General features: G+C 39.2%; 4 protein-coding genes across 5 annotated transcripts; 2 read left to right on the top strand and 2 right to left on the bottom strand.

Annotated features, from left to right (window-relative positions):
• Positions 1–458: 458 nt before the first annotated feature.
• On the top strand, positions 459–4,160 carry LOC140890399 (L-cysteine desulfhydrase-like). Its single transcript, XM_073298162.1, has 2 exons — positions 459–1,946; positions 3,842–4,160. The coding sequence occupies exon 1, from the start codon at positions 550–552 to the stop codon at positions 1,888–1,890; it is 1,341 nt and encodes a 446-aa protein (XP_073154263.1). The 5' UTR covers positions 459–549; the 3' UTR covers positions 1,891–1,946; positions 3,842–4,160.
• A 915-nt stretch (positions 4,161–5,075) lies between these two features.
• Positions 5,076–9,487, bottom strand: LOC140887285 (uncharacterized). Its single transcript, XM_073294445.1, has 7 exons — positions 9,119–9,487; positions 8,546–8,848; positions 7,658–7,866; positions 7,521–7,569; positions 7,327–7,416; positions 7,165–7,227; positions 5,076–6,968 (listed from the first exon to the last, which is right to left on the bottom strand). The coding sequence occupies exons 1-7, from the start codon at positions 9,284–9,286 to the stop codon at positions 5,340–5,342; spliced, it is 2,511 nt and encodes an 836-aa protein (XP_073150546.1). The 5' UTR covers positions 9,287–9,487; the 3' UTR covers positions 5,076–5,339.
• An 8,862-nt stretch (positions 9,488–18,349) lies between these two features.
• Positions 18,350–18,937, top strand: LOC140888842 (uncharacterized). Its single transcript, XM_073296547.1, has one exon. The coding sequence runs from the start codon at positions 18,350–18,352 to the stop codon at positions 18,935–18,937; it is 588 nt and encodes a 195-aa protein (XP_073152648.1).
• Positions 18,938–19,005: 68 nt separating this feature from the next.
• LOC140887349 (uncharacterized) lies at positions 19,006–22,055 on the bottom strand. 2 transcript variants are annotated; one of them, XM_073294554.1, is made up of 9 exons: positions 21,621–22,055; positions 21,114–21,147; positions 20,765–20,992; positions 20,143–20,232; positions 19,950–20,015; positions 19,720–19,811; positions 19,595–19,642; positions 19,341–19,506; positions 19,006–19,245 (listed from the first exon to the last, which is right to left on the bottom strand). In XM_073294554.1, the coding sequence occupies exons 1-8, from the start codon at positions 21,920–21,922 to the stop codon at positions 19,389–19,391; spliced, it is 978 nt and encodes a 325-aa protein (XP_073150655.1). In that variant the 5' UTR covers positions 21,923–22,055; the 3' UTR covers positions 19,006–19,245; positions 19,341–19,388. The 2 variants fall into 2 exon arrangements, with proteins under 2 accessions (XP_073150655.1, XP_073150653.1); XM_073294552.1 differs by having other exon boundaries at positions 19,399–19,506.
• Between the last annotated feature and the right edge of the window lie 1,343 nt (positions 22,056–23,398).

Here is a 23,398-nt window from a genome sequence, read left to right as displayed (position 1 = left end):
TGGATACGAATGTGAAGATTTAAGATTACAATTTTTTGTATTATATTACAATTTTATAATATAATAAAATAATATTATATTATGAAAGGATTTTTTTTGATAATGTAGTAAATATTCGATAATAAGATCTCATAAGCGTCCAACACAACGAATTTCAATATTTTTTTTTAGAGTACAACTTTTATGATTGATCCTGTATGAATGTTAAGGTTTAAGATTAAAATTTTTTTAAATTAAGATTACAAATTTGTGAAATGATATTATATTATTATATTCAATAATTCGAATGCCGGCAAAAAAATCAATATCAATAATCACTAATCAATAAAAATATTCGTCTCCAATCAAAGAAAGAGAGTGGCCTAAAATCGCGCTTGTTATATCAAACAAAAAGGAAATCGCGCTTTTCTAACAACGCTTTTTTTCGCTGTTGGGTATAAGATAGATTAGAAACAGACCCAAGGGGTAATGGTGATGTTGGGGGTTTCTTTCCCAAATTGATTGTAATCGGTAATCTCGCCGGCTACAAACCCTAGCCTCCCAATCAACATGGAGCTCGAAACCAATGGCGATGGAAACCACGTCTCCAAGAAGCCAAAACTCGCCTTGATATCCGAAGCTGAAATTCGGGAGGAGTTCGCCCATCACCAGCCGGGCATCGCTAGGATCAACAACGGCAGCTTCGGCAGCTGCCCCGCCTCCATCATCGCCGCTCAGAAGCTCTGGCAGCTCCGATTCCTCCGCCAACCGGATGATTTCTTTTTCAACCATCTTCAGCGTCAAATCACCCGCTCTCGCTCAATCGTCAAGGAGCTTGTAAATGCGGACCACGTCGATGAAATCTCCATCGTCGACAATGCCACTACTGCTGCTGCCATTGTTCTCCAGCATGTTGGATGGGCTTTTGCGGATGGGAGATTCCAGAAGGGAGACGCTGTTGTCATGCTCCACTGCGCTTTCCAGGCTGTAAAGAAGTCGATTGAGGCGTATGTCACTCGGGCTGGCGGTTCTGTAATCGTAGTTCACTTGCCTTTCCCTGTGAATTCCAATGAAGAAATTATTGCCGAGTTTCGGAAAGGCTTGGCTAGAGGTAAGGCAAACGGCAGGACAGTTAGGCTAGCGATTATAGATCATATAACTTCAATGCCCTGTGTTGTCATTCCCGCTCGTGAATTGGTTAAGATTTGTAGGGAGGAGGGTGTTGAACGCGTGTTTGTGGACGCTGCTCATGCTATTGGCAGTGTTCATGTTGATGTCAAGGAAATCGGAGCCGATTTTTATGTTAGCAATTTGCATAAATGGTTTTTCTGTCCTCCTTCCGTTTCATTTTTATACTGCCGAAATTCACCCATATCGCACGATTTACATCACCCTGTGGTTTCACATGAATATGGGAATGGATTGGCTATAGAGAGCTCATGGATTGGAACTAGAGACTACAGCTCTCAACTTGTAATTCCTGAAGCATTAGATTTCATTAATAGGTTTCAAGGTGGCCTCATGGGAATTCAGAAGCATAATCACGACAAAGTAGTGGAAATGGGTGAAATGTTGGCTAAGGCTTGGGGAACAAATCTTGGTTCACCTCCAGAGATGTGCCCCGGCATGGTGATGGTTGGATTGCCTTCAGGATTGGGTATTTTGTGTGACGATGATGCATTGAAGTTAAGGACACACTTGAGAGATCATTTCGGAGTTGAAGTCCCCATATATTTTCAGGCTCCAAGAGATGGGCAGATTGGATCCACGGATGTGAATGGTTGTCTAACAGGTTATGCTCGTATTTCTCATCAAGTGTACAATACTGTTGATGATTATATCAGGTTACGTGATGCAATCAATCAGCTTCTCCATGATGGAGTTACTTGCAAGAAGCTTCGGATAGAATGAAGTGGTGTGAACTCATTTTACACATTTCTTGTGGTCCCGTGAATACAAATCAGTAGGTTAGTCTCTCTTCAATTTTTTTGGTCGTGTTGATTGTTCCTTGCAAAAGTAGTGAAACCATAAGAGCATTATATTTTATATGTTTCATGGCACATAGCTGCTGTTGTCATCACGGAAATTCAAGATCACTTGTGCTGATTCATTTTCACTGATAATCTAGGACCCATGTTAGTGCTCTATGATTAGGATATATTTAAATGTATTTTAAAAAAATTAAAATAAATTTGCACGGTTTGGACTTTCCATGTTCCCAAGTCCCGACCTTAACGCATCCTCACGGGATGTGGCTACCACGCCATTGTGTTATTTTTTCCTTCCGGAATCTGCATGAGCTTATTATCATGTATGGGAAAATTCAATCTTAAATTTATGGGATATGTTGTCTTTCGTAAGTATACATCTCTCTTTATGTATGAAATTTTTTTCTTGTTCAACAAAAATCCAATAACAAGAACAGTTGAAATTGTCTGAAGGAACACCCTCGATGCCATTGCTAATTTAATGACAGCTTAGTCAAGAGAAGTATTCTTGTTGGTATCATGCTTAGGAAATCAAGTAGGGGTGTCAGTCATGTCATGTTACTTGAAGTTTTGATCTGTGAGGATATTCTTTTAAAAGTCTAGGACCCTAGGTACACTTGTACTTTTATAAATCTGATTTTTCTTAATCGATATGAGTTTCAGTTTTATATTAAATTTTTTTTGTGAAATATACTCGACCCCCATTTTTGTGCTTTGCCGGCCTATTTATTTATTTAAACTACGCATTCAGAAATCATCTTCCAATTCGCTTCTGTATTCTTCTGTTGCCTTGTAGCCGGTAGCAGTTGTAAAACTATTTTGATGGCTTTTTTGTCCTATGATGAACACAATTTTGTGACCACATTAGAAATTTTAGGAAGATCTACCCCTCTTGTAGTTCATCACGTGTAGGAGTCCAAATAGTACTTGGGAAAAATCAGCTGGTGAAATCAAAACACTTTTTTGAAAAATGGATGGATTTTAAAATCTCTCCCAGCGCAAAGCTTGATGACAATTTTTTACAATGCTTCTAAATTTTTTTTGTTCGTCAACAATATAATGCCCTCAGTTTTTAAACCTCGTCCTTCCTAATTTATGTTCTGTAATATGTTTCTCGTGGCCTAGTATTCCACTTTTCCACCCCAAATGCCTATTGGATGCATGTTGGTAATTCCCCGTAATTTGATTCCATAATTATCGAAAGGACAAGATGTTTTCTTCATCCGTTTTTAAATTAATTGAGACCTTTTTTAACGGTATGCTTTGAGAATATGAAATCGAGACCGAGTGTCTCTGTTGTTATTCTCATGCACGACAATACCTAATACTCTAGTAGTGCTATGAAGCTGTTGATGCCCTACGATGATAACTGTAGAGAGCGTGAGACCTGAGACCTTGTTGAGGCATTTCGACTGCGTTCATGATTAATCTAGGGGAGCTTCATTATGTTATCGCACAAACGGCATTCTTCTTTAAAATGAGCTTATTGAACCTGGAGGAATCTATGGATTTAATCTTGTTGCCTCTCTTTGGATATAAATTGTTCGCATAATCATTGGAAACCTAAGGAGGCATTACCTTCACTATCTCCATCTTCTTTTATCCAAATTTAGCATCTGGGAGTAAATCCAATTACGCAGGAAGCCGGGAATGAAAAGACAGTTTGCGAAAATTCTTTGTGGTGGTTGTAAATGGAATGTTCTGTTGATACACTCTTATTTTTTGTTCTCTTACTATATCTCCGTCTCACGTGCTACTTTTGAGTGTCGTGGGAATATGGTTTGAAATCACTTGAAAGCTATGTATTTTAAACAATTCGAGGTGCTTAGCATTAACAAGGTGTGATTGATTGCAATCTTTTGTTTAATTTGTAGCTATTTGAAGAGAAGAGTGGAGAGTATTACGGAAAATAAATTGCGGCGGAAAGCGTTCTTAACCCGATTTGTCCTGAAGAATGATGAATTTTGGAGGACGCAGCTGAACAGCCAAACTAAGCATGGACAAAAGAAATCCTTGAGGTTTCTCCTTTTATCAACGGAACTTCTAGTTTCGAGTCATATCTTTCTGTTCTAGTCGTGGCAGTAAATTTGTAGAGACCCTCATTTTCCTTTTCTCCCCATGCCAGCTTTTAGATGTCCCTATTTTCTTGAAGGTGATGCATGGATAATATGAAAATCTTCTTTCAACATACAAGCACATCTTTCACTAAAAAATAAAAAATAAAAATAAATACAAGCACATCTTAAACGCAAGACACCTTTAGTGATCTCGAGTGGGCTTGAGTCATTTGTTGACTTACTACGTTCTATTTCTATCGACTTATTTGGACCAGGTATTAAACTAAAAGAAGTGAAGTAAATAAATCCAACACGAATTGAGAATTCAATGACTTATTCAACACTTGAAATTTACGTTCTTCTCCCAACACCTCACTCAAATCTAGCTCAACTTCCCTTGGTTGAATTTATGAATAAAGTTTGTTATTTAGGTATGTTTTTCAATTAACGTATTGATCATTCTCATTAAAGAATTCAGTCGCTAAAATTTAAAAAGCTTAGGTTTTCAATCAGCGGTAATCCAATTATGGTACGTAAATTGGTCGTAATCCAGTTACCCCCCCCCCCCCCCCCCCAAAAAAAAAAAACACATACCATGTAATCTATGATATAAGTTATTTTCAACCATTAACTTGTGCAAGTCACATAGCTTCCCGGGAAAATTTTCCTACGCCAGGTGATTGGAAGAACTTATCTACTCTCAAGTCTTACCAGGAAAACCAGCCATCCCGAAATAAATGGGGGTCGGGTCATCGCGAATCAGACCCAGCATCCTACATCCAAATGACTAATCTTTTTGTAGCATCCATATCAAGTATGCATATTTTTGTGTTCTTTTACAACCTCAAATCTTTTTTTCCCCAAATGTAACGGTCAAAGGGTTATAATTCCTCCTAATATACCAAAAACCCATGTAATCCAAAAATCCCGAGGCCACAGTCCAAGCAATCAAACTTACTGCGACCAAATTGGATGCTAAGATTCTAGAATGCAACATAATTGCTCAAAGAACGACAACCAAACATAAGCCATCGAAAAATACAAACAGTAATAATAATTAAAAAGGGAATTGACATTCTTTCTTTTTAGCACGCCAAAGCAGCACCCACGTTCCACAATACCTTCTCAACAATTTGCTTCAACCAAAAATTTTAATAAATGACCCCTTAGCCATATCGACACTTAGGCAAAAGCCACCCTTCCCCAAAGCATGTATATATACATATATATACTTCTCTAACACCCAAGTAACGCAAAATAAGAAGGCAGTACAGCTTGGAGCAAAGTCAAAAGCACTCACTGCCTCTTTCGTGACTCATTTTTTAGGTTCTCTGGAGGTCATCATCACAAGCTTCTGGCCTCCACCATTCCGCCACACACCACGGGCAGGCAGACTTTCCATATTTGGGCCGCTTGAAGCAGCAGAATCCCTTACATTTGGACCAGGATCCGGATCATTATCAGCACATTTAAGATCCAAGAGTGCTTCAACAGAGCCATCACCAAGGCGGACTCTGTGAAACTTGGAAGTTTTCTTCTTTTGCTTACTTTTCACATCACCAGCACCTGACTTCTGATTAGCTTCAACCACAGAAGAGTCACTTTTTGATTTTGTGGACTCGCCAGGTCCACTCGATTCTAACCGTGAATACTCAACCACAGCCTTTGATTTGCCACGGTCAGATCGATACCCATCCTTCGATAACACAGGCACCGTTTCTTCTGAAGGTTTGTAGTTGGACTGTAATTCGTTGACAGTGCTTATAATCTTATCGGCTAAACTGTTTTTAGCAACACTATTTCCAGAATCTACAGATTTACCTTTACCTTTCTTAGAGTCCTTACTATTCTTTAAGTGGATGCCATTGTTCCAACCACTACCTTTTGGAGCACTCTCTACCAGATTAACATGATAGGCTTCAATCAGCGATTTCTGCTTCTGAGGATTCGGAAGAAGACTAGCTAACTCAGGAACAAGATGAGACAAACCAAACTGCACAGCATGCGCAAGATATGTCTCAGCGTCCATTGAACCTTGACGATATTCACCAGAAATCTCTCTGAAGGTAATGAATTTTTCTTCATCAAACCCGAAAGCCAAACGAATTTTCTCCACTAGGGATTTGTTTGCTGTTTGAACATCTTTTACCTTGTCCACAGAATGGTCGCTTGAAGGAGAGTCGCGAGTCTGTGCTACAGAAACTCGAGGAATATCACCAGATGACGATTCCAGAGAGCCTTGCTCAGAAAGATTAGAGGCCGACAAAGAGTGACGGATACGACTAGTGCTTCCGGACATCCTTGATGAAATCGAAGAAGCAGTTGACGATGAGTCAGTAACCAACGATGGACGAGACTGAGCTGAAATTGAACGTCCAGGTGGGGCATGCCCAATTTCTATTGTGGGTCTACTCAGTCCAGGACCAGACGCCGATCCAGAAACACCATTGATTGAGGGCCAAGCGTGAAGACTGCTGATTTCTGGCTGAGCAAATGTACGACTACTTCCTGGCCAAGCAGGATTGGGAGCTGAAGACGAGGCATTTTTTTTCCGGTTACTCTGATGACGGAGCAGTGCCGCCATAGTTCTTTTAGGTTGAGTATCAGAATGGGAATTCTGTTGACTACTTCCAGGATTCACACGAAGAGGAGGAAAGGAAACTTCTCCGAGTGTTGCGCCAGTTGAATTATGAGATAATGCCTGCAGATATCTTGAAGGTGTCTCAGAAACAGTGGTTGTTAAAGACTCCAAAGGTGGAACAAGTGTCTCAGCATCAGCACATTCTCCATGATCAGTAGCAGTTGGTGCTGTATTTGCTGTTTCAAGACTTGCTTGGATAGCCAAAGAAAGTTGATTATCAGAAAGATCTCGTTGAAATGTACGCCCTCTTCCGCGACGATGATCTTGTTCACTACTTCGTTGATACCGAAAACTGGTGGGTATCTATACAGAATAAAACATTAGCGCACATAATATGTGCTCCTGGAAACATATAACAAGCATCCGAACGGAATAAATTGCATTTACATGCAAAAGCAAGTCCTCCAAAATAGAGAGCAGATGGGATAAGACAAAAACAAAACGAAAAATTGAAGCCACACACTGATTAATTTTGTTATGGTTTCGAGGAGATACATGCCTGAAGAGCAGCACTGCGCTTTGAACGAGACATACGTCCTCCATGCTCCAAAGTATTGTGCCTCTGCAACATAACCCAAAAGGCCAAATCAAAGTAAGAATGAAGCAGTTACATTCCATATAAAGCGCAACTTCCCTCACAGCATATGCCCAACTAGCTGACCTTCAATTCAGCTTCAGATTGGAAGACGATGAATTTTTTGCCAAGACAATCCTCATCCTCACATAGAAAATGATCACGGCGAAAGTGGATCTGAAAATTTTAGGCATTCCAAATACTTTACTAAAAAGTTTTTAAAAAATGCAATGGTGAATGGACTACAGATACTAGCACTAGCAGAACACTGATGCTCTAACCTCCAAATCATCATAGTTTTTGTAGTACTCATACTGTCCTGGATGCTGCCTGCACATGTCCGTTTATCACATTTACCATTCAATTAGTGGAGAACACCAATTTCAACATATATTGCAAGTAAAACTATATAAAATACCTTTGGCATATGTGACAAATATAGTGTTCTGTAGACATATGCGTATAGAGCTCGTTATCCCCATAAAATGGTGTTGTGCAAAATTCACACCGAGGATGTCCCATGAAACCTCCCCTTTCACTTTCGGTTCCATCCACCTCAGAGTCCCCTGTGTTTGTGTGTTGAGTGAGTTGAGACCTTGTGTATAACTTTTGTTCGCAAATGAAGACCTGAGAATCAAAATACAGCTTTCTCAGTTCTTGCAATTTGTAACCATGATAAGTGATTAATTCCCCACCATGAATGCAATCAGCAGTCATTACTACAATAAGTCCAAGTATGAGAGAAGATGATTTATTAATTCTCTATGTCCTATCATGAAATCATTCACTTAGGTACTTCACATTATCTGGGTCCAAATTATATATTAAAATATCATATATATATATATATATATGTTAAAAAATGCAGCAGTCACAGGCCAAAACCATATGTTAAATGTTAGGTCTTGAAGCTGTTTATATTTTGCACATAAAGCAACAAAATGCATCTCAGAAAGAAGTAAGCCAAGTATTAACGAGATAATTTGCAATTCTATAGAATTCTTACGTAACTAATGAATTTTTCTTTCATGTCAATATATTTCGCAGGTATGAGTCTCTGAGGGTTCAACTAATTAACATAAATATCAATCAGCAGACATCTGATATTATATTTAGTACATCCAATTCCAACTTCATCCTTAATTTGTGAATTATACCTGAGCCTTAGTAAGACACAGTCTGAACAAAACACATTCATAACAGTCGTATATATCAACACTTAACATAGGATGCTATTCTACAAGAAACATTGAACTAACAAAAGAGCTAGATATATGAACAAAATATCCAGGAAAACAAGCATCACCTTTCTTCCTTCCAAGCACAAGCTGCACATCATCAACCTATGTTTATGAAACAAATGAGCCTTTAGCTGCTCAATGTTTCTAAACTCTGCTTTTCTCCTGGACCCATCATCAGGACGTTCCTCCATTTTATCACACACTCCACATGAAAGTCTGCACATGGCCTTGATCATCTTGTAATGACCCGAATCATCAAAAAATGACTGTGTATCTTCGTGATACCAAAATTTGTCAACCCTGCCTTCTTTTGCTTTGGGAGGAAACAATGAAAAATCACTGATCGTATTCGTATAAATTCCCAACGCCTTACAGCAGATGAACAACGCCACAGAAAAAAAAGACAAAAGAAAAGAAAACCATTTAGTTCGATGCAGAAATAGAGAAAAATAACATCTGAAATTCTGAACCGGGGCCAAACTTTTCAGTTTCTAACAGGGTGAAGGGAAACGACCAAAATCAATTTGCAACCAATCCATTGAGCAGGAACTAACTATGCCTCAAAAACCCCCTTACATAACCAAGCCAAACAACTCAATCTTAATCTTAAAGAAATAAAAGCCTTATCAGATAGATACCTTGGTTACAAAGACGACGCTGGACTCAGTCTTGCAAATACAGCAGCGACGATCATCGCAGATGAACCGTAGGCGAGCCACGCAAGTGGAACACACATCCTTGTGACCACAAGCACCGTAAGCCACCCACTCCAAGCTCTCCGCACACACCGCACAGCTATCGTCCATTGCCAACGGATTGGAATCGGATGACAATCAAAGGGTAGTGTTATATATATTCTATATGGCGTAAGAAATCGACTCCAACAAATAATCAGGAGTGGAAACGGCAAATTTCGTTTACGATTCGACGATTCGTTGGTATTGTTAGGGTTTGTGCAATAGAGGAACAGATGTTGTGCGCCTCCAAATTTATAGTGCACCAGTAATCCTCGTCCCCTTGCATCGCACGTTGTGTTCGGTAATTATTACGAAGTAAATTTTATGTTAATTAATATTAATATATTTTCATATAAATGTTTAAATTAAAAATCACATAATTTTTTTAAAAAATATTTAATAATTAAATAAAATAATTATTTGAATAATATTGCCATCATTTTCAAAAATTTACGGTGGAACTATTACTGTTACTAGTAACAATTGTGCACTGCATATTAAATTTTTTGATGTTAAACATTTTTGTTGTGAAAATCTATAAAATATATATTAAAGTTTAAAATAGTTTTTTAGATTTTTTTTTTATGTCAGGAGGATGATATGATTATTCAACGTTTCAGAAATATGGATAAAAGATTAATTAGTATATATATATATATTAGAATCTGAAAGTGTGTGTGTGTTTTTTTTTTTTTTTTTTTGAAGAGAAGAATCTGAAAGTTATAATTATTATTATATAGAAATTTGTTAAAATAGGTTTTAAATTATATATACATAAAATATTATGATCCTAAATAGCATAGTATAACGTATTACTAATACATTGGATTATAGTACATAAAATCATCAAGAAATGCTCTTAAGGGGGTGTACTTGGTGGAGTAAGTGAACTCATGACGAGAGGTCAGTATCTTAAAAATAATGGAGGTTGGGATTTGGATGTGGTGAAGGATTTGTTCTCGGAGAGAGTGTAGTGACCCTGCATGGTATCATCTACTAACTGGCAACTAATAGCATGCATTAAACTTAATACAGCAAAATAACTTAACAGAGTAAAACGTGCGGAAACATAACCATAAATTACATATCAGCTTAGTATAAAAGTGTCAAGCTTATTCATCAGTAATGATACAATCATATCGAAATACTTAAAAGTAAACATTATACAGCTATATCGAATCCTGCTGTATAATTAACTTCTCAAGGCCTGCTCCCTAATCTTGCCTTGAACCTCCAGCTTCGTCCATCCTGCGACCTGCCCCATGGAATAGGGTGTCCAAGATAACAACTAGGACGTGAGCGCTAACGCCCAGTATATAAACATGAGTACACGTATAAATATGATGCATGCAACATGATGACTGGTAAAGGGTCATCTGAAAAGTCATGCTCAGTACCGGCGCCACATGAGTGCTGCCACCGCACAGATCAACCTCTGGGTGCAACCACACTCGTCAAGTATACCAGAGTAGTCAGACATAAATGTCCCCGCCGTCGCGGTACTCTCAGTGACAGACTATCGAGTATAGAGCTGAGCGACTCTATAATCAGGTATATCAAGGTATAGGCTCAACGTGTATATGCACATGACATATGAATATAGAAAGCGGTAAATCATATATCATGCCATATAATAATGCCAAATAAATGCAACATATAAACATGTATACTCGCTGGCAATCTCAGTCAATGTGTACGTACCTCTAGGCTAGTTCAAGTATATTAGGATCCTAGGTTCCAAGCCTATATTCAAAAGTTCACCGTATCACTACATAAATTCTATAAGCCTTAACTAAGCTAATAAGTACTCCCAAAACTTAAATAGATTCCCGGACCATACCTTCGTCCGTAGATAGCCCTTTGGAGTCGCTAGTCCCGGATGACTATAACCACTCCTTGGTTATTCAAAAACCTCTATTATAACCGATAGGGCCCTCAAGTGTATATCTCACACTATATAACTGAAGAAGGAACCTCGGGAATTCGTATTTCAAAATGAAATCGAATGAGCCCTATTTATAGGAAAAGTTTCGGACGGGTTCGGGCCTTCCAAACCTGAGTTCGGATCGTCCGATCCAACTCACTGTCTGCATGCGAGACACGTCGAGTTCAGATCGTCCAATCTCTACTTCGGGTCATCCGAAGTGCTCTAAGTTCGACACTTGTCAAAATTCATTGCTGAGTAATCCTGCCTACTTGGCACAAACAAGTTCGGGCCGTCCGAACTTGAGTTCGGATCGTTCGAACCAGCCTTAACTCCGAAGTCAACAAGCTCATCTTCGGAGCCCCCGGTGGTCAAGTTCGGGCCGTCCGAAGTCCTCTTCGGATCGTCCGAACTGGCTCAGACAATGAAATTTCATTTCTTGCTTCTGAAGTCCGATTAAATCCCGGAATTGGTTAATTACTAACCCTTAATCATGTTTAACATATTATTATCTTAAAATGAGTTCTGGGTTACTACATTCTCCCCACCTTTAGATATTTCGTCCACGAAATAACATCTAAAGACAAATCAAGATAACAATATGAAATATCAAACCACGTTTTATTACAACAACTGTAATTACAACTACATGGTAATCAAAAATACAAAGCAAACAACTCAGGATATTTTGCTTGCATACGACTTTCAGTTTTCCAAGTTGCTTCTTCAACGCCTCGGCGCTGCCACTGTACCATCACAAGTGGTATAGTCTTTTTCCGAAGAACTTTCTCGTTTCTGTCTAAGATACGGATTGGTCGTTCAACAAAAGATAGATCTGGCTCTAGCTGAATATCAGTAGACTGAATCACATGAGATTCATCAGCTATATACTGTCGAAGTAACGACACATGAAAAACATTATGTATACTGGAAAGATTTGGCGGTAAAGCCAAACGATATGCAACATCTCCGATCTTTTCCAGTATCTGGAAAGGCCCAATGAAACGAAGAGACAACTTGACTTTCACGCCGAATCTCATCACCTTCCTGAAAGGTGATACTCGTAGAAACACATATTCATTAGGCTCAAACTGAAGTGGCCTGCGACGAATATTAGCATAACTGGCTTGTCTATCTTGAGCAACTTTGATCCTATGCTTGATCAAATCTATCTTGTCTACAATCTGCTACACTAATTCAGGACCCTCGACTTGTCGTTCCCCGACTTCATCCCAGAATAACGGAGTACGACACCGTCGACCGTACAATGCCTCGAAAGGTGCCATATCAATACTACGATGATAACTATTATTTTAGGCAAATTCGATCAAAGGTAACTGATCCTGCCAAGATAAGCCAAAGTTCATGATAGAAGAACGTAGCATATCCTCCAATGTACGAATCGTCCGCTCTGACTGTCCGTCAGTCTCCGGATGATATGCAGTGCTCAAACTCAGAGTGGTACCCAACGCCTCCTGAAAACTACCCCAAAAACGTGAGGTAAATCGCGGGTCTCTATCACTGACTATGCTCACTGGAATCCCATGCAATCGCACTATCTCCTGGATGTATAAACGTGCCATGCGATTATAAGAATACTCCCGGTTGTAAGAAATAAAGTGTGCTGATTTCGTCAAACGGTCAACAACGACCCAGATAGCATCACACTGACGTGAAGTCATAGGTAAGTGGGTAACAAAATCCATAGTTACGTGCTCCCACTTCCATTCGGGAATCTCAAGATTCTGCAATAATCCACCTGATCGTCGGTGTTCAGCCTTGACCTGTTGACAAACCAAACATCTTGAAACAAATTGATACACACTCCGCTTCATCCCTTTCCACCAGAATCTAGTTCGCAAGTCTTTGTATATTTTCATGCTTCCAGGATGAACTGATAATCGACTCCTGTGAGCTTGAGATAGAATATCGTTCCTGAGCTCTGCAACATTAGGTACAACCACTCGATTAGATAAGCACAATAAACCATCTGCCTGAAAATGAAATCCAGATGTATTAACTCCATTGGCCAAACGTGCCAAACGCTGAGTCTTAACATCAGATATCTGAGCATCTCTGATCCGAGAATACAATGCTGGCTCAGACAAAATAGTATACAATCGAATCACATTTCTCCCTTTCTTGTGCTTGAGCGTAAAACTCAATGAACAACACTCTTGAATCATATGAGATACTTCACTAGTCTGAAGTGCAGAAAGTCTCACCTGCCGACTCAAGGCATCAACAGTAAGATTAACAGAACCTGGATGATATTTGATTTCACAATCATAATCCTTCAGAAGATCCATCCAGCGTCTCTGTCGCATATTCAACTCCTCCTGAGTGAATAAATACTTCAAACTCTTGTGATCCATGAATATCTCAAATTTTTCGCCATAAAGATAATGCCTCCAAATCTTGAGTGCAAATACAATGGCGGCTAACTCGAGGTCATGTACTAGATAATTACTCTCATGCATCTTCAACTGTCGAGAAGCATAGGCAATAACATGCCCATGCTGTGTCAGAACACATCTTAACCCCTGACCAGAGGCATCAATATAGACAACATAACCTCCTGATCCAAAAGGTAGAGCTAGCACAGGTGCAGTAGTAAGACGTCCACGCAGCTCGTGAAATGACTCCTCACAATCCGAGGACCATATGAAGGCAACATCTTTTCGTGTAAGTTATGTCAAAGGTCTGGCCAACTGTGCAAAATTCTCGATGAACCGACGGTAATATCCAGCTAGACCCAAGAAACTACGAATCTCAGCAACCGTCGTCGGACGAGACCAGTTCAGCACTGCCTCTATCTTACTAGGATCAACAGATATCCCTTCATTAGAAATCACATGATCGAGAAACACTACCCGATCAAGCCAGAATTCACACTTGCTCAATTTCGCATACAACTGCTTATCTCGTAACGTCTGTAAAACAATCCTCAAATGCTGTGCATGCTCATCCTTGTCATGAGAATAGACAAGAATATCATCAATGAAGACGATGACAAATCAATCCTGATATTCTCGAAATACCTGATTCATCAGATTCATAAAGACTGCCGGTGCATTCGTCAAACCAAATGGCATAACCAAAAATTCATAATGCCCGTATCTGGTCCTAAAAGCAGTCGTAGAAATATCTGAGTCTCGTACCCGCATCTGATGGTATCCAGATCTCAGATCTATCTTGGAGTAAACAGAAGTACCATGTAGTTGATCGAATAGATCATCAATCCGCGGCAAAGGATACTTATTCTTGATGGTGACACGATTCAACTGCCTGTAATCAATACACAATCGCATCGATCCATCTTTCTTCTTGACGAACAAAACAGGTGCTCCCCACGGAGAAACACTCGGACGAATATATCCCTTATCAAGCAGATCCTGTAACTGCTGTTTCAATTCCCTCATCTCTGATGGTGCTAGACGATAAGGCGCTCGGGATATAGGCGTTGTTCCTGGTACTAAATCAATACCAAATTCAACCTCTCGCACCGGAGGAAAACCAGGAATCTCATCAGGGAATACATCAGGAAACTCACTGACTACTGGTAACTGATCAATACCCGTACTACTCATGGACATATCAACTGCATAGATAAGGTAGCCCTCCCCATCTGACTCCAAGACATGACATGCCTTCAGAGCCGAAACAAGTGGCATCGGAGGTCGCGCACCCTCACCATAAAAATACCAGCTATCACCCTTAGCAGGATGAAACTGTATCAGACGCTGATAACAATCCACAGTAGCGTGATACAAAGTCAGCATATCTATTCCCAAAATACAGTCAAAATCTGTCATCGCTAATATCATCAAATTAGCCGATAACGTATTACCCTCAAACTCTAGAAGACAACCCATCACTAGATGCTTAGTTACTATCTCCTGCTCCAGCGGAGTAGATACAACTAAATACATATCTAATGATACATAAGGTAATCTATGTCTCTTAACAAAACGACTAGAAATAAAGGAATGCGATGCTCCAGTATCAATTAAAACAAGTGCAGGAATACCACATAACAGAAAGGTACCTGCCAACATGCGATCGCTTCCCTAGTAGCCTGTTCTTGAGACAGAGCAAATACCTACCCTTGAGTCTGGGGACGGTAACCAGAAGAACTCTGTGGTGCTGGCTGCTGTCGTGGAAAAATAGAAGCCTGAGATCCAACCTGTGATCCCGATCCACTAGCAGAACCCATGCGCTGAGGACAATCTCTCCGCAGATATCCCTCCTGACCGCAAATATAACAAGCACCAGTAGCTCTTCGACATGAAGCTGCAGGATGCTTTCCTCCACAATGGCTACAAAACTCCTTCTTCTTCTTCTTCTTCTTCTTCTTCTTCTTCTTCTTCTTCTTCTTCTTCTTCTTCCCGAAACGGAACATACCTTGTGAACCACGAGATTCAGATGAAGTAGTAGGAGTAGAAGAAGACGTAGGTCCAGATTGCACAACAGATTGAGCTCTAGGCTCAAATGATCCACTAAGCTGTGTTGGCATCAACAACTGTGCATGCCTGTTGCTGGTCTCCACAAGACGGCTACGGTTCACCAAAGTCTCATAAGATACTGAGTCATCACAGACAACAACATGTGAGTAGATATCTTGGTTCAGGCCTTGTAGAAAGAGATCATACTTCGATGCATCACTCTCATTAATATGAGGACTGAAAGGTAGCAGATCAAGAAATCGTTGCTGATATTGATCAATAGTCATTGATCCTTGCCTCAGAGTAAGCAACTCCATCGATCGTGCTTGGCGAACAGCTGGAGGAAAATACAGTTTCTGGAACTGCTGACAGAAATCTCCCCAAATCAACTGTCCTCTCTCAGTACGTGCCTGAGCAGCTTTGACATCCCACCAAAAACGTGCTCAATCCTCTAGAACAAATTCTAGAACTTCCAATTTCTGATCCTCAGTACAATCGAAAGCACGAAAAGTACTCTCGAGTTTAAACATCCAACTTCTTGCTTGTTCAGGATTCTCGCCTCCCACCAAAGGTTTCGGTCCTACTTGCATGGATTTATTGATAGAGTAGCGACGTCTACCCTCATGATGACGATGTTGATCATCATGATGGCGGTGATGACGATGATGATGACCACCTCCCTGGCCAACACTACCGTGACTCTCGTCAGCCATATCCTGAACAGAATTGCACATTAAAATCCCAAATGCGCAAGAATTACTCAAAACTAATTCTAAATCCCAAGTACTAGTCCCAAAATCTAAGCATGCTCTGATACCAAAAATGTAGTGACCCTGCATGGTATCACCTACTAACTGACAACTAATAGAATGCATTAAACTTAATACAGCAAAATAACTTAACAGAGTAAAACGTGCGAAAACATAATTATAAATTACATATCAGCTTAGTATAAAAGTGTCAAGCTTATTCATCAGTAATGATACAATCATATCGAAATACTTAAAAGTAAACATTATACAGCTATATCGAATCCTGCTGTATAATTAACTCCTCAAGGCCTGCTCCCTAATCCTGCCTTGAACCCCCAGCTCCGTCCATCCTGCGACCTGCCCCATGGAATAGGGTGTCCAAGATAACAACTAGGACGTGAGCGCTAACGCCCAGTACATAAACATGAGTACACGTATAAATATGATGCATGCAACATGATAACTAGTAAAAGGTCATCTGAAAAGTCATGCTCAGTACCGGCGCCACATGAGTGCTGCCACCGCACAGATCAACCTCTGGGTGCAACCACACTCGTCAAGTATACCAGAGTAGTCAGACATAAATGTCCCCGCCGTCGCGGTACTCTCAGTGACAGACTATCGAGTATAGAGATGAGCGACTCTATAATCAGGTATATCAAGGTATAGGCTCAACGTGTATATGCACATGACATATGAATATAGAAAGCGGTAAATCATATATCATGCCATATAATAATGCCAAATAAATGCAACATGTAAACATGTATACTCGCTGACAATCTCAGTCAATGTGTACGTACCTCTAGGCTAGTTCAAGTATAGTAGGATCCTAGGTTCCAAGCCTATATTCAAAAGTTCACCGTATCACTACATAAATTCTATAAGCCTTAACTAAGCTAATAAGTACTCCCAAAACTTAAATAGATTCCCGGATCATACCTTCGTCCGTAGATAGTCCTTTGGAGTCGCTAGTCCCGGATGACTATAACCACTCCTTGGTTATTTCAGAACCTCTATTATAACCGATAGAGCCCTCAAGTGTATATCTCACACTATATAACTGAAAAAGGAACCTCGAGAATTCGTATTTCAAAATGAAATCGAATGAGCCCTATTTATAGGAAAAGTTTCGGACGAGTTCGGGCCCTCCGAACCTGAGTTCGGATCGTCCGATCCAACTCACTGTCTGCATGCGAGACATGTCAAGTTTGGATCGTCCGATCTCTACTTCGGGTCGTTCGAAGTGCTCTAAGTCCGACACTTGTCAAAATTCATTGCTGAGTAATCCTGCCTACTTGGCATAAACAAGTTCGGGCCGTCCGAACTTGAGTTCGTATCGTCCGAACCAGCCTTAACTCCGAAGTCGACAAGCTCACCTTCGGAGCCCCCTGTGGTCAAGTTCGAGCCGTCCGAAGTCCTCTTCGGATCGTCCGAACTGGCTCAGACAATGAAATTTCATTTCTTGCTTCTGAAGTCCGATTAAATCCCGAAATTGGTTAATTACTAACCCTTAATCATGTTTAACATATTATTATCTTAAAATGAGTTCTGGGTTACTACAAAGAGACAAGGAGCTCATCTTATCTATTCCTTTTATGCCAAGTGCCAACACGAGAAAGGAGAGAAATGGAGCTTAAGAGTGGATACACGATGAGTTTGAATGCCGGAGGTTTGATTCATAATACAGATGGTATCAATTGGAAGAATTTTTGGAAGTTGAATGTGCCGGCTAAGATCAAAAACTTCTTATGGAGAACTTTTTCTTCTTGTTTGCCAACTTTGAAGAATTTACAGATTCGTAGGGTGGTTGTGGCCGAGTGGTGCCCATTGTGCCATAATGAACCAGAGGGACGAGTTTCATGCTCTTGTATCTTGTCCGTTTGCAAGAAATGTTTGGGGTCTATCTCCTGTTGGTAGTTATATCTCAGAGTTACATTCTTTGCCACAATGGTGGAGCCGTTTGAATAATCAAGGTGAGAAAAAAGTAATCGAATTAACAGCAATTATTATGTGGTGTGTTTGGCAAAATCGAAACGACGTGGTTTGGAATAGTAGGTGCAAGATCGCTACTGTTGTTTTTCAATCAGCTCTCGATATTCAATCTCAATGGATTAAGGCTAAGCAAGATTCTGCCGGTCATTCTCTTGTTAAAACTCAGCTTGGGTTTCCAAGTTGGAAGAGGCCTCCAGAAAATGTTTTGAAATGTAATGTCGAAGCTGCTGTGTTCGAGAGCTCTTCTCATATTGGCTATGGTTGCATTGTCCGTAATTCAGATGATGTAGTGATAGACGCAACTTATGGTACCTTAATGAGACGGTTTAACCCAACGACTGCTGAAGCTTTGAGTATCAAAGAAGCCCTTAGTTGGCTGAAAAGCGTAGACTGTTCGCAGATCATAGTTGAATCCGATGCTCTTCTAGTCATTAAAGCACTGAACAATTCGGAGCCAGATTCTTCTAGTTTAAGCTTAATAGTTGAAGATTGTAAAATCCTAGCTAGGGATTTCTCATCTTGTCATTTTGTGTTTGTTTTTAGATCACGAATCAAACGGCCTATGCTTTGGCTAGAGAAGCTATTTCTAGGTCTGGCCTGTTAAGAAGGGCTAGTCCCTCTCCTAATTTAGTTTCCTTTGTAATATGTCCGGATTTGGTTTAATATTGTATGTCTGTTTTAAAATAAAAATTTATTCATTAGGTAATAATATCCAGAGATATATTAGGAAAGAACATGGACATATATTAGTATGGTCAGAGTTTTTGCTGCAGTAAGGGCAGTATCCTAATGCTTACATATATACAACACATGCTTACACAAATACATGTAAAAGTGAACACACCCAGTTGGCGGAGGCTTTCCCTTGCAGCCCCAGACATCATTCAACTATTCTTCTTCTCTGTGGAAACCCTGCCATGTGAATGAATACCAGCAATTTCAGAATTTTTTTGTCTTCCCTCCTTTATTTTATTAATCTACATACAAGTATAAAACCTTCCACATACATTTTTTAAATTAATGGAAAAAAAATATTCTGCTTCGAAAATCTTGAACTAGTTCGACCTAACGAATGTGCGGGTGAACATTCTTGAGAGAGCAGCATGTTTTGCTTTCACCAGCAATACATATAACCCATAGCAGGGAACATGAGCCAGCGCCAAACCCAGATACCTGAAAGATACATGTAGCTATATTAGATCGATGATGTGTAGAGCTTGTGTTTCATGATGGTAGGGAACCGAGTAGAGCGAAATTCAACCACATAGGTGCCCACGGGGTCGACAGTTCAAGGAAAGGGTAAGGCCACCTGTGTAAACACAAAATCTGATAAGACAGATGATTTTATGATGTTTTATTTGCTCGAAATTCATTAAAAAAAATTACCATGTAAAGCAACAAGCATGTAAAACCCATTGGAAAACAACATAAATACAGCTCCACAGCAGAAAATAAATGAGTCCGAGCCAGGGACATGGCTGAAAAATGGAGGATTCAGTTGGAAATATTAGCTTGAAACAAGAAAGGTAACCACTGAAGCTATGCACAATGGTTAGAGTTGATTCGAAGTAGCATGGAGATAGGAGAGGGGGTCATAGTGCAACGCTGAACCTTACCATGCGATTGAGAGCGGACTCGATGAGAAGAAAAACAGCATTTACAGAATGCATGCATCCAATCAACTGCCACATAATGTTAGAATATGAACTCGCTCTTATATTTCTTTTAGATTATAAATAATTGATACTAGAACCAAACCAACAGCTAAAGTCTGAAAACTAAGGAATCAACTGAAGGACGAATACTGACCAGGGTGAGCTGAAAACTTTCACCCGTCATAAATGGGAGCAGAAGACACCAAAAGACAATATCTGTCAACATAACAGCGCCTGCACAGATCTGTTTCAAAGCAAATATCCAAAGATAGCACATACCTTAAGAAACGAAAGGCAACAAAAAGAAAAATAAACAGTTCAGCTTTTGTTCCATTCAACACTGCCATATGCTTCTACTGATGAAGATGACTGGAAATGAAGGACTAAGGACTGCTGCCGAACAATTAAATACTTTCATAATAGATAGAATTTGGCCAGTGAGACAGTTATGCATCGGTAGTCTACAAATTAGAAGAACAGAGTGGTTGCAAAATCTGGTCTCTTTTGTTTCCAAAATTTTTTTAAAAAAATCTGGCCTCTTTTCCCTCTCTTTCATATTTCAATCTATTTCTTTTTCAAACCATTCAAAGTCTTTGGACAGAACTTTGAGATATTCCTGCCTATAGCTAAATTTTGTCCATTACTTTTACTGTCTGTGCGCACATAACTTGTGATAATTCCAATTAAGATATGATCATTTTGGCAACAAAACCAATCAAACAAGCATATCACATCAACATTTGAGAAAGAAATCTACGGATATTGAATAGACTGACCTGATAAATAATGTACATAATATTTTCAATTGATCCAACTTGCTGCTCCTGATATGCAACTTGGTTGTGATGAACTTCTTGCTTGGTAAAGCCTCCAACAGGATTCTCTGTAGCCGTAGTTGTTTCGTACATAATGTCTTCCGAACCCTTCTTGAGAAATTTATCAGTCTCCCCACTCTGGGTTCTTGAGTCAGTCCGACATCCCCAAACAGAAACAAGTGTAGCAAGCTACACTTGAACAAGTTGTTGCTCAGAAATGTCCACATCCAAAAATAAATACCAAGGAATGCTTCGTGCACAGATTACAGAAACTTGAGATGATTAAATAAGGAGTATGAATGCTACATACCGCAAAGTAGACCATCACCAATGCAAAAGTCCATCTGGAAATCAAAGCAAGCATCCAAAAAATCAGATGGTATTTAAATTGTCGAGCTACATTAATAATAAAACAGCGGAAAGCTTAGAAACGGATGGACTATGGGCCATGGACATGTGTTATATGGTAACAATACTAATATGACATAGCATGATATACAACCGAGACTATATTATAGTTGAATCTATCCCCATTTACATTAATGAAAACAGTTGTTTTCAAGATGTTTTCATCATTGAAGGAAATGTACAGGCATACAGCATGATATTCCCACTACTCAACGATTTTCAAGTAACACCGAACACATCAATGTCTTTTATTTGAAAACTAATCCAACATTGATCATATCTACATCTAAATAGTAATTATGCATTGCAGACCCAAAATCACATTCACACCTAACAAAATGCGTACATTTCCACACGGCGACTGGATGAGTAGGCAAAAATCAAGAGAGTACATAGCAAAGAAACGTACTGGGTGTAGAAAAAGAAGACAAAGAACCCAAAGGCAGCAACAGTTTGAAAGAGCAAGAAAGCCATAGCAGCAAAGGCGAAAGCACGGTAGAAGAGAAGGAATCGGGGGTGGAGGCTGGTCCAGCATGTGGCCCACAAATCGGCAGGCTTCAGGCGATTAGTACTCCTATTCCGGAGGAGGAAGATGACCGCCATTGTTGTGGGCAAGATCAAGATAAGAGCACACACCAGTACTTGCCACTGCAACCAATACTCCAATCCCAGAAGGCTTGAATTCGAGCTGGCTCCAACAGAACCCTCCATTTTTTCTCCACTTTCCTTCGATTGAAGAACTGGGAATTCTTTGGTTCCTCAACTGGAATCAAAATTTAGATATATCACACGCCAAAATCTTGTACTCGAGGATCATTGGATGATGATAATAGGTCGACCTTGGTTGGTAGCCGGCCGGCAAAAGTATTTAGTAATAAATAAATAAACTACGCCAAAAATGAACATTCCTGATTATTATTTTTTAAAAAAACAAACAACCAAATCATTGATAATGATAAGTATTATTACAAAACAGATTTAAATAAGATAAAATAAAATTCGGAGTCTCGCTCCAAATCGTGGAACTAACATAATAACGTGACACTTTTGTTAAAACATAAGTATATTCGTTCGCTTGTCGTCGAGCAAAATCTATGAAAAAATCCTGCTCACTTCTGATAATATCCTTACATTTGTGCACAATAGAAGTAAACTCAGAAACAACAACATACTCTGCATTGATTGCGTCCACTACTCCCTTCGCATCCATCTCAAAAAATACTTTCCTGATTATTAAAAAAAGTGTATTTTCCAGAAAAAAAAAAGGTGTATATTTCCCTACGAAAACACAATAGAATGAAAATTAAAACTCAAAATTACATTAAAAAAAAAGAGTTTCTGATGTAAAGAATATATTTGTGTTAGAATTAATATATACTCGTCTGTAAGACACATGCGTTGCATAAACATATATTATATTAGTTTTTTTAATAATTTTTAAATCATATATAATTAATTTTAATAAAAAAATGTAAATATATAAATTATTTATAAGTATATTAAGTATATATTAAATAATTTATATTATTTAGACTTTGATTGAAAAACTAGAGGATGAGAAGGTTGGAGTGAGAAAGCCACTGAGAATAAAAATGGTAGATTTCAACGAGACAATGTCAGCATAAGATATATGTATTTATCATGTGTGAATCTAGTGACGTGGACGTTTCACATGAAAACATTCAACAACCCACTAGAAGTCTAGGGTGCTTAAAGTATTTTATGTTTGACACGAGTAAAAATTATATATGATCCACCAAATATATTTCACCTCACGTATTTGGACTAAATATGAGATCTCACAAAATGCATGGACCCCATGTTCAATGCATGATGTTTACACTAGGCAAAAATCATGCGGTATAACATAACATTTATTCTAGACGGGAACAATTCGCATGAAAACATTTGACAATTCATGAGAAGGGTGCTAGAAGTATTTCCGCTCAAGTTAGAATATTAAATCAAGATAATCGAGAATCTTTTGATAAATAAGACATTCTTTCTAAAAAAACAAATGATATTTAACTTGTTCTACATCTATGAATAATTGTTTTCAAGCAAACTGGATAGAGTCTGGATTCCATTGCTAAGCACTTGCGATTAGAAAGAGCGGTGCCTTAAATACACACGCCAGTTCAGAGAAGTGCCTCATTAGGAGACCATTAAAACAATACGGTGTAGCTG

The sequence above is a fragment of the Henckelia pumila genome, chromosome 3 (genome assembly GCF_033568475.1).
Source record: "Henckelia pumila isolate YLH828 chromosome 3, ASM3356847v2, whole genome shotgun sequence".
Classification (NCBI taxonomy): domain Eukaryota; kingdom Viridiplantae; phylum Streptophyta; class Magnoliopsida; order Lamiales; family Gesneriaceae; genus Henckelia; species Henckelia pumila.
This window is presented reverse-complemented; position numbering and strand designations above follow the sequence as displayed.

Coding starts and splice junctions, on each gene's coding strand:
- LOC140890399 (XM_073298162.1), top strand. CDS start 550: ATGGAGCTCGAAACCAATGGCGATGGAAACCACGTCTCCAAGAAGCCA.
- LOC140887285 (XM_073294445.1), bottom strand. CDS start 9,286: ATGGACGATAGCTGTGCGGTGTGTGCGGAGAGCTTGGAGTGGGTGGCT. Junction 7,570..7,657: donor ATTTGTCACATATGCCAAAG/GTATTTTATATA, acceptor GGACATGTGCAG/GCAGCATCCAGGACAGTATG. Junction 6,969..7,164: donor AGCGCAGTGCTGCTCTTCAG/GCATGTATCTCC, acceptor TATTCTGTATAG/ATACCCACCAGTTTTCGGTA.
- LOC140888842 (XM_073296547.1), top strand. CDS start 18,350: ATGTGGTGTGTTTGGCAAAATCGAAACGACGTGGTTTGGAATAGTAGG.
- LOC140887349 (XM_073294552.1), bottom strand. CDS start 21,922: ATGGAGGGTTCTGTTGGAGCCAGCTCGAATTCAAGCCTTCTGGGATTG. Junction 21,148..21,620: donor GTCTTCTTTTTCTACACCCA/GTACGTTTCTTT, acceptor TTTGATTTCCAG/ATGGACTTTTGCATTGGTGA. Junction 20,233..20,764: donor TTATGTACATTATTTATCAG/GTCAGTCTATTC, acceptor GCTTTGAAACAG/ATCTGTGCAGGCGCTGTTAT.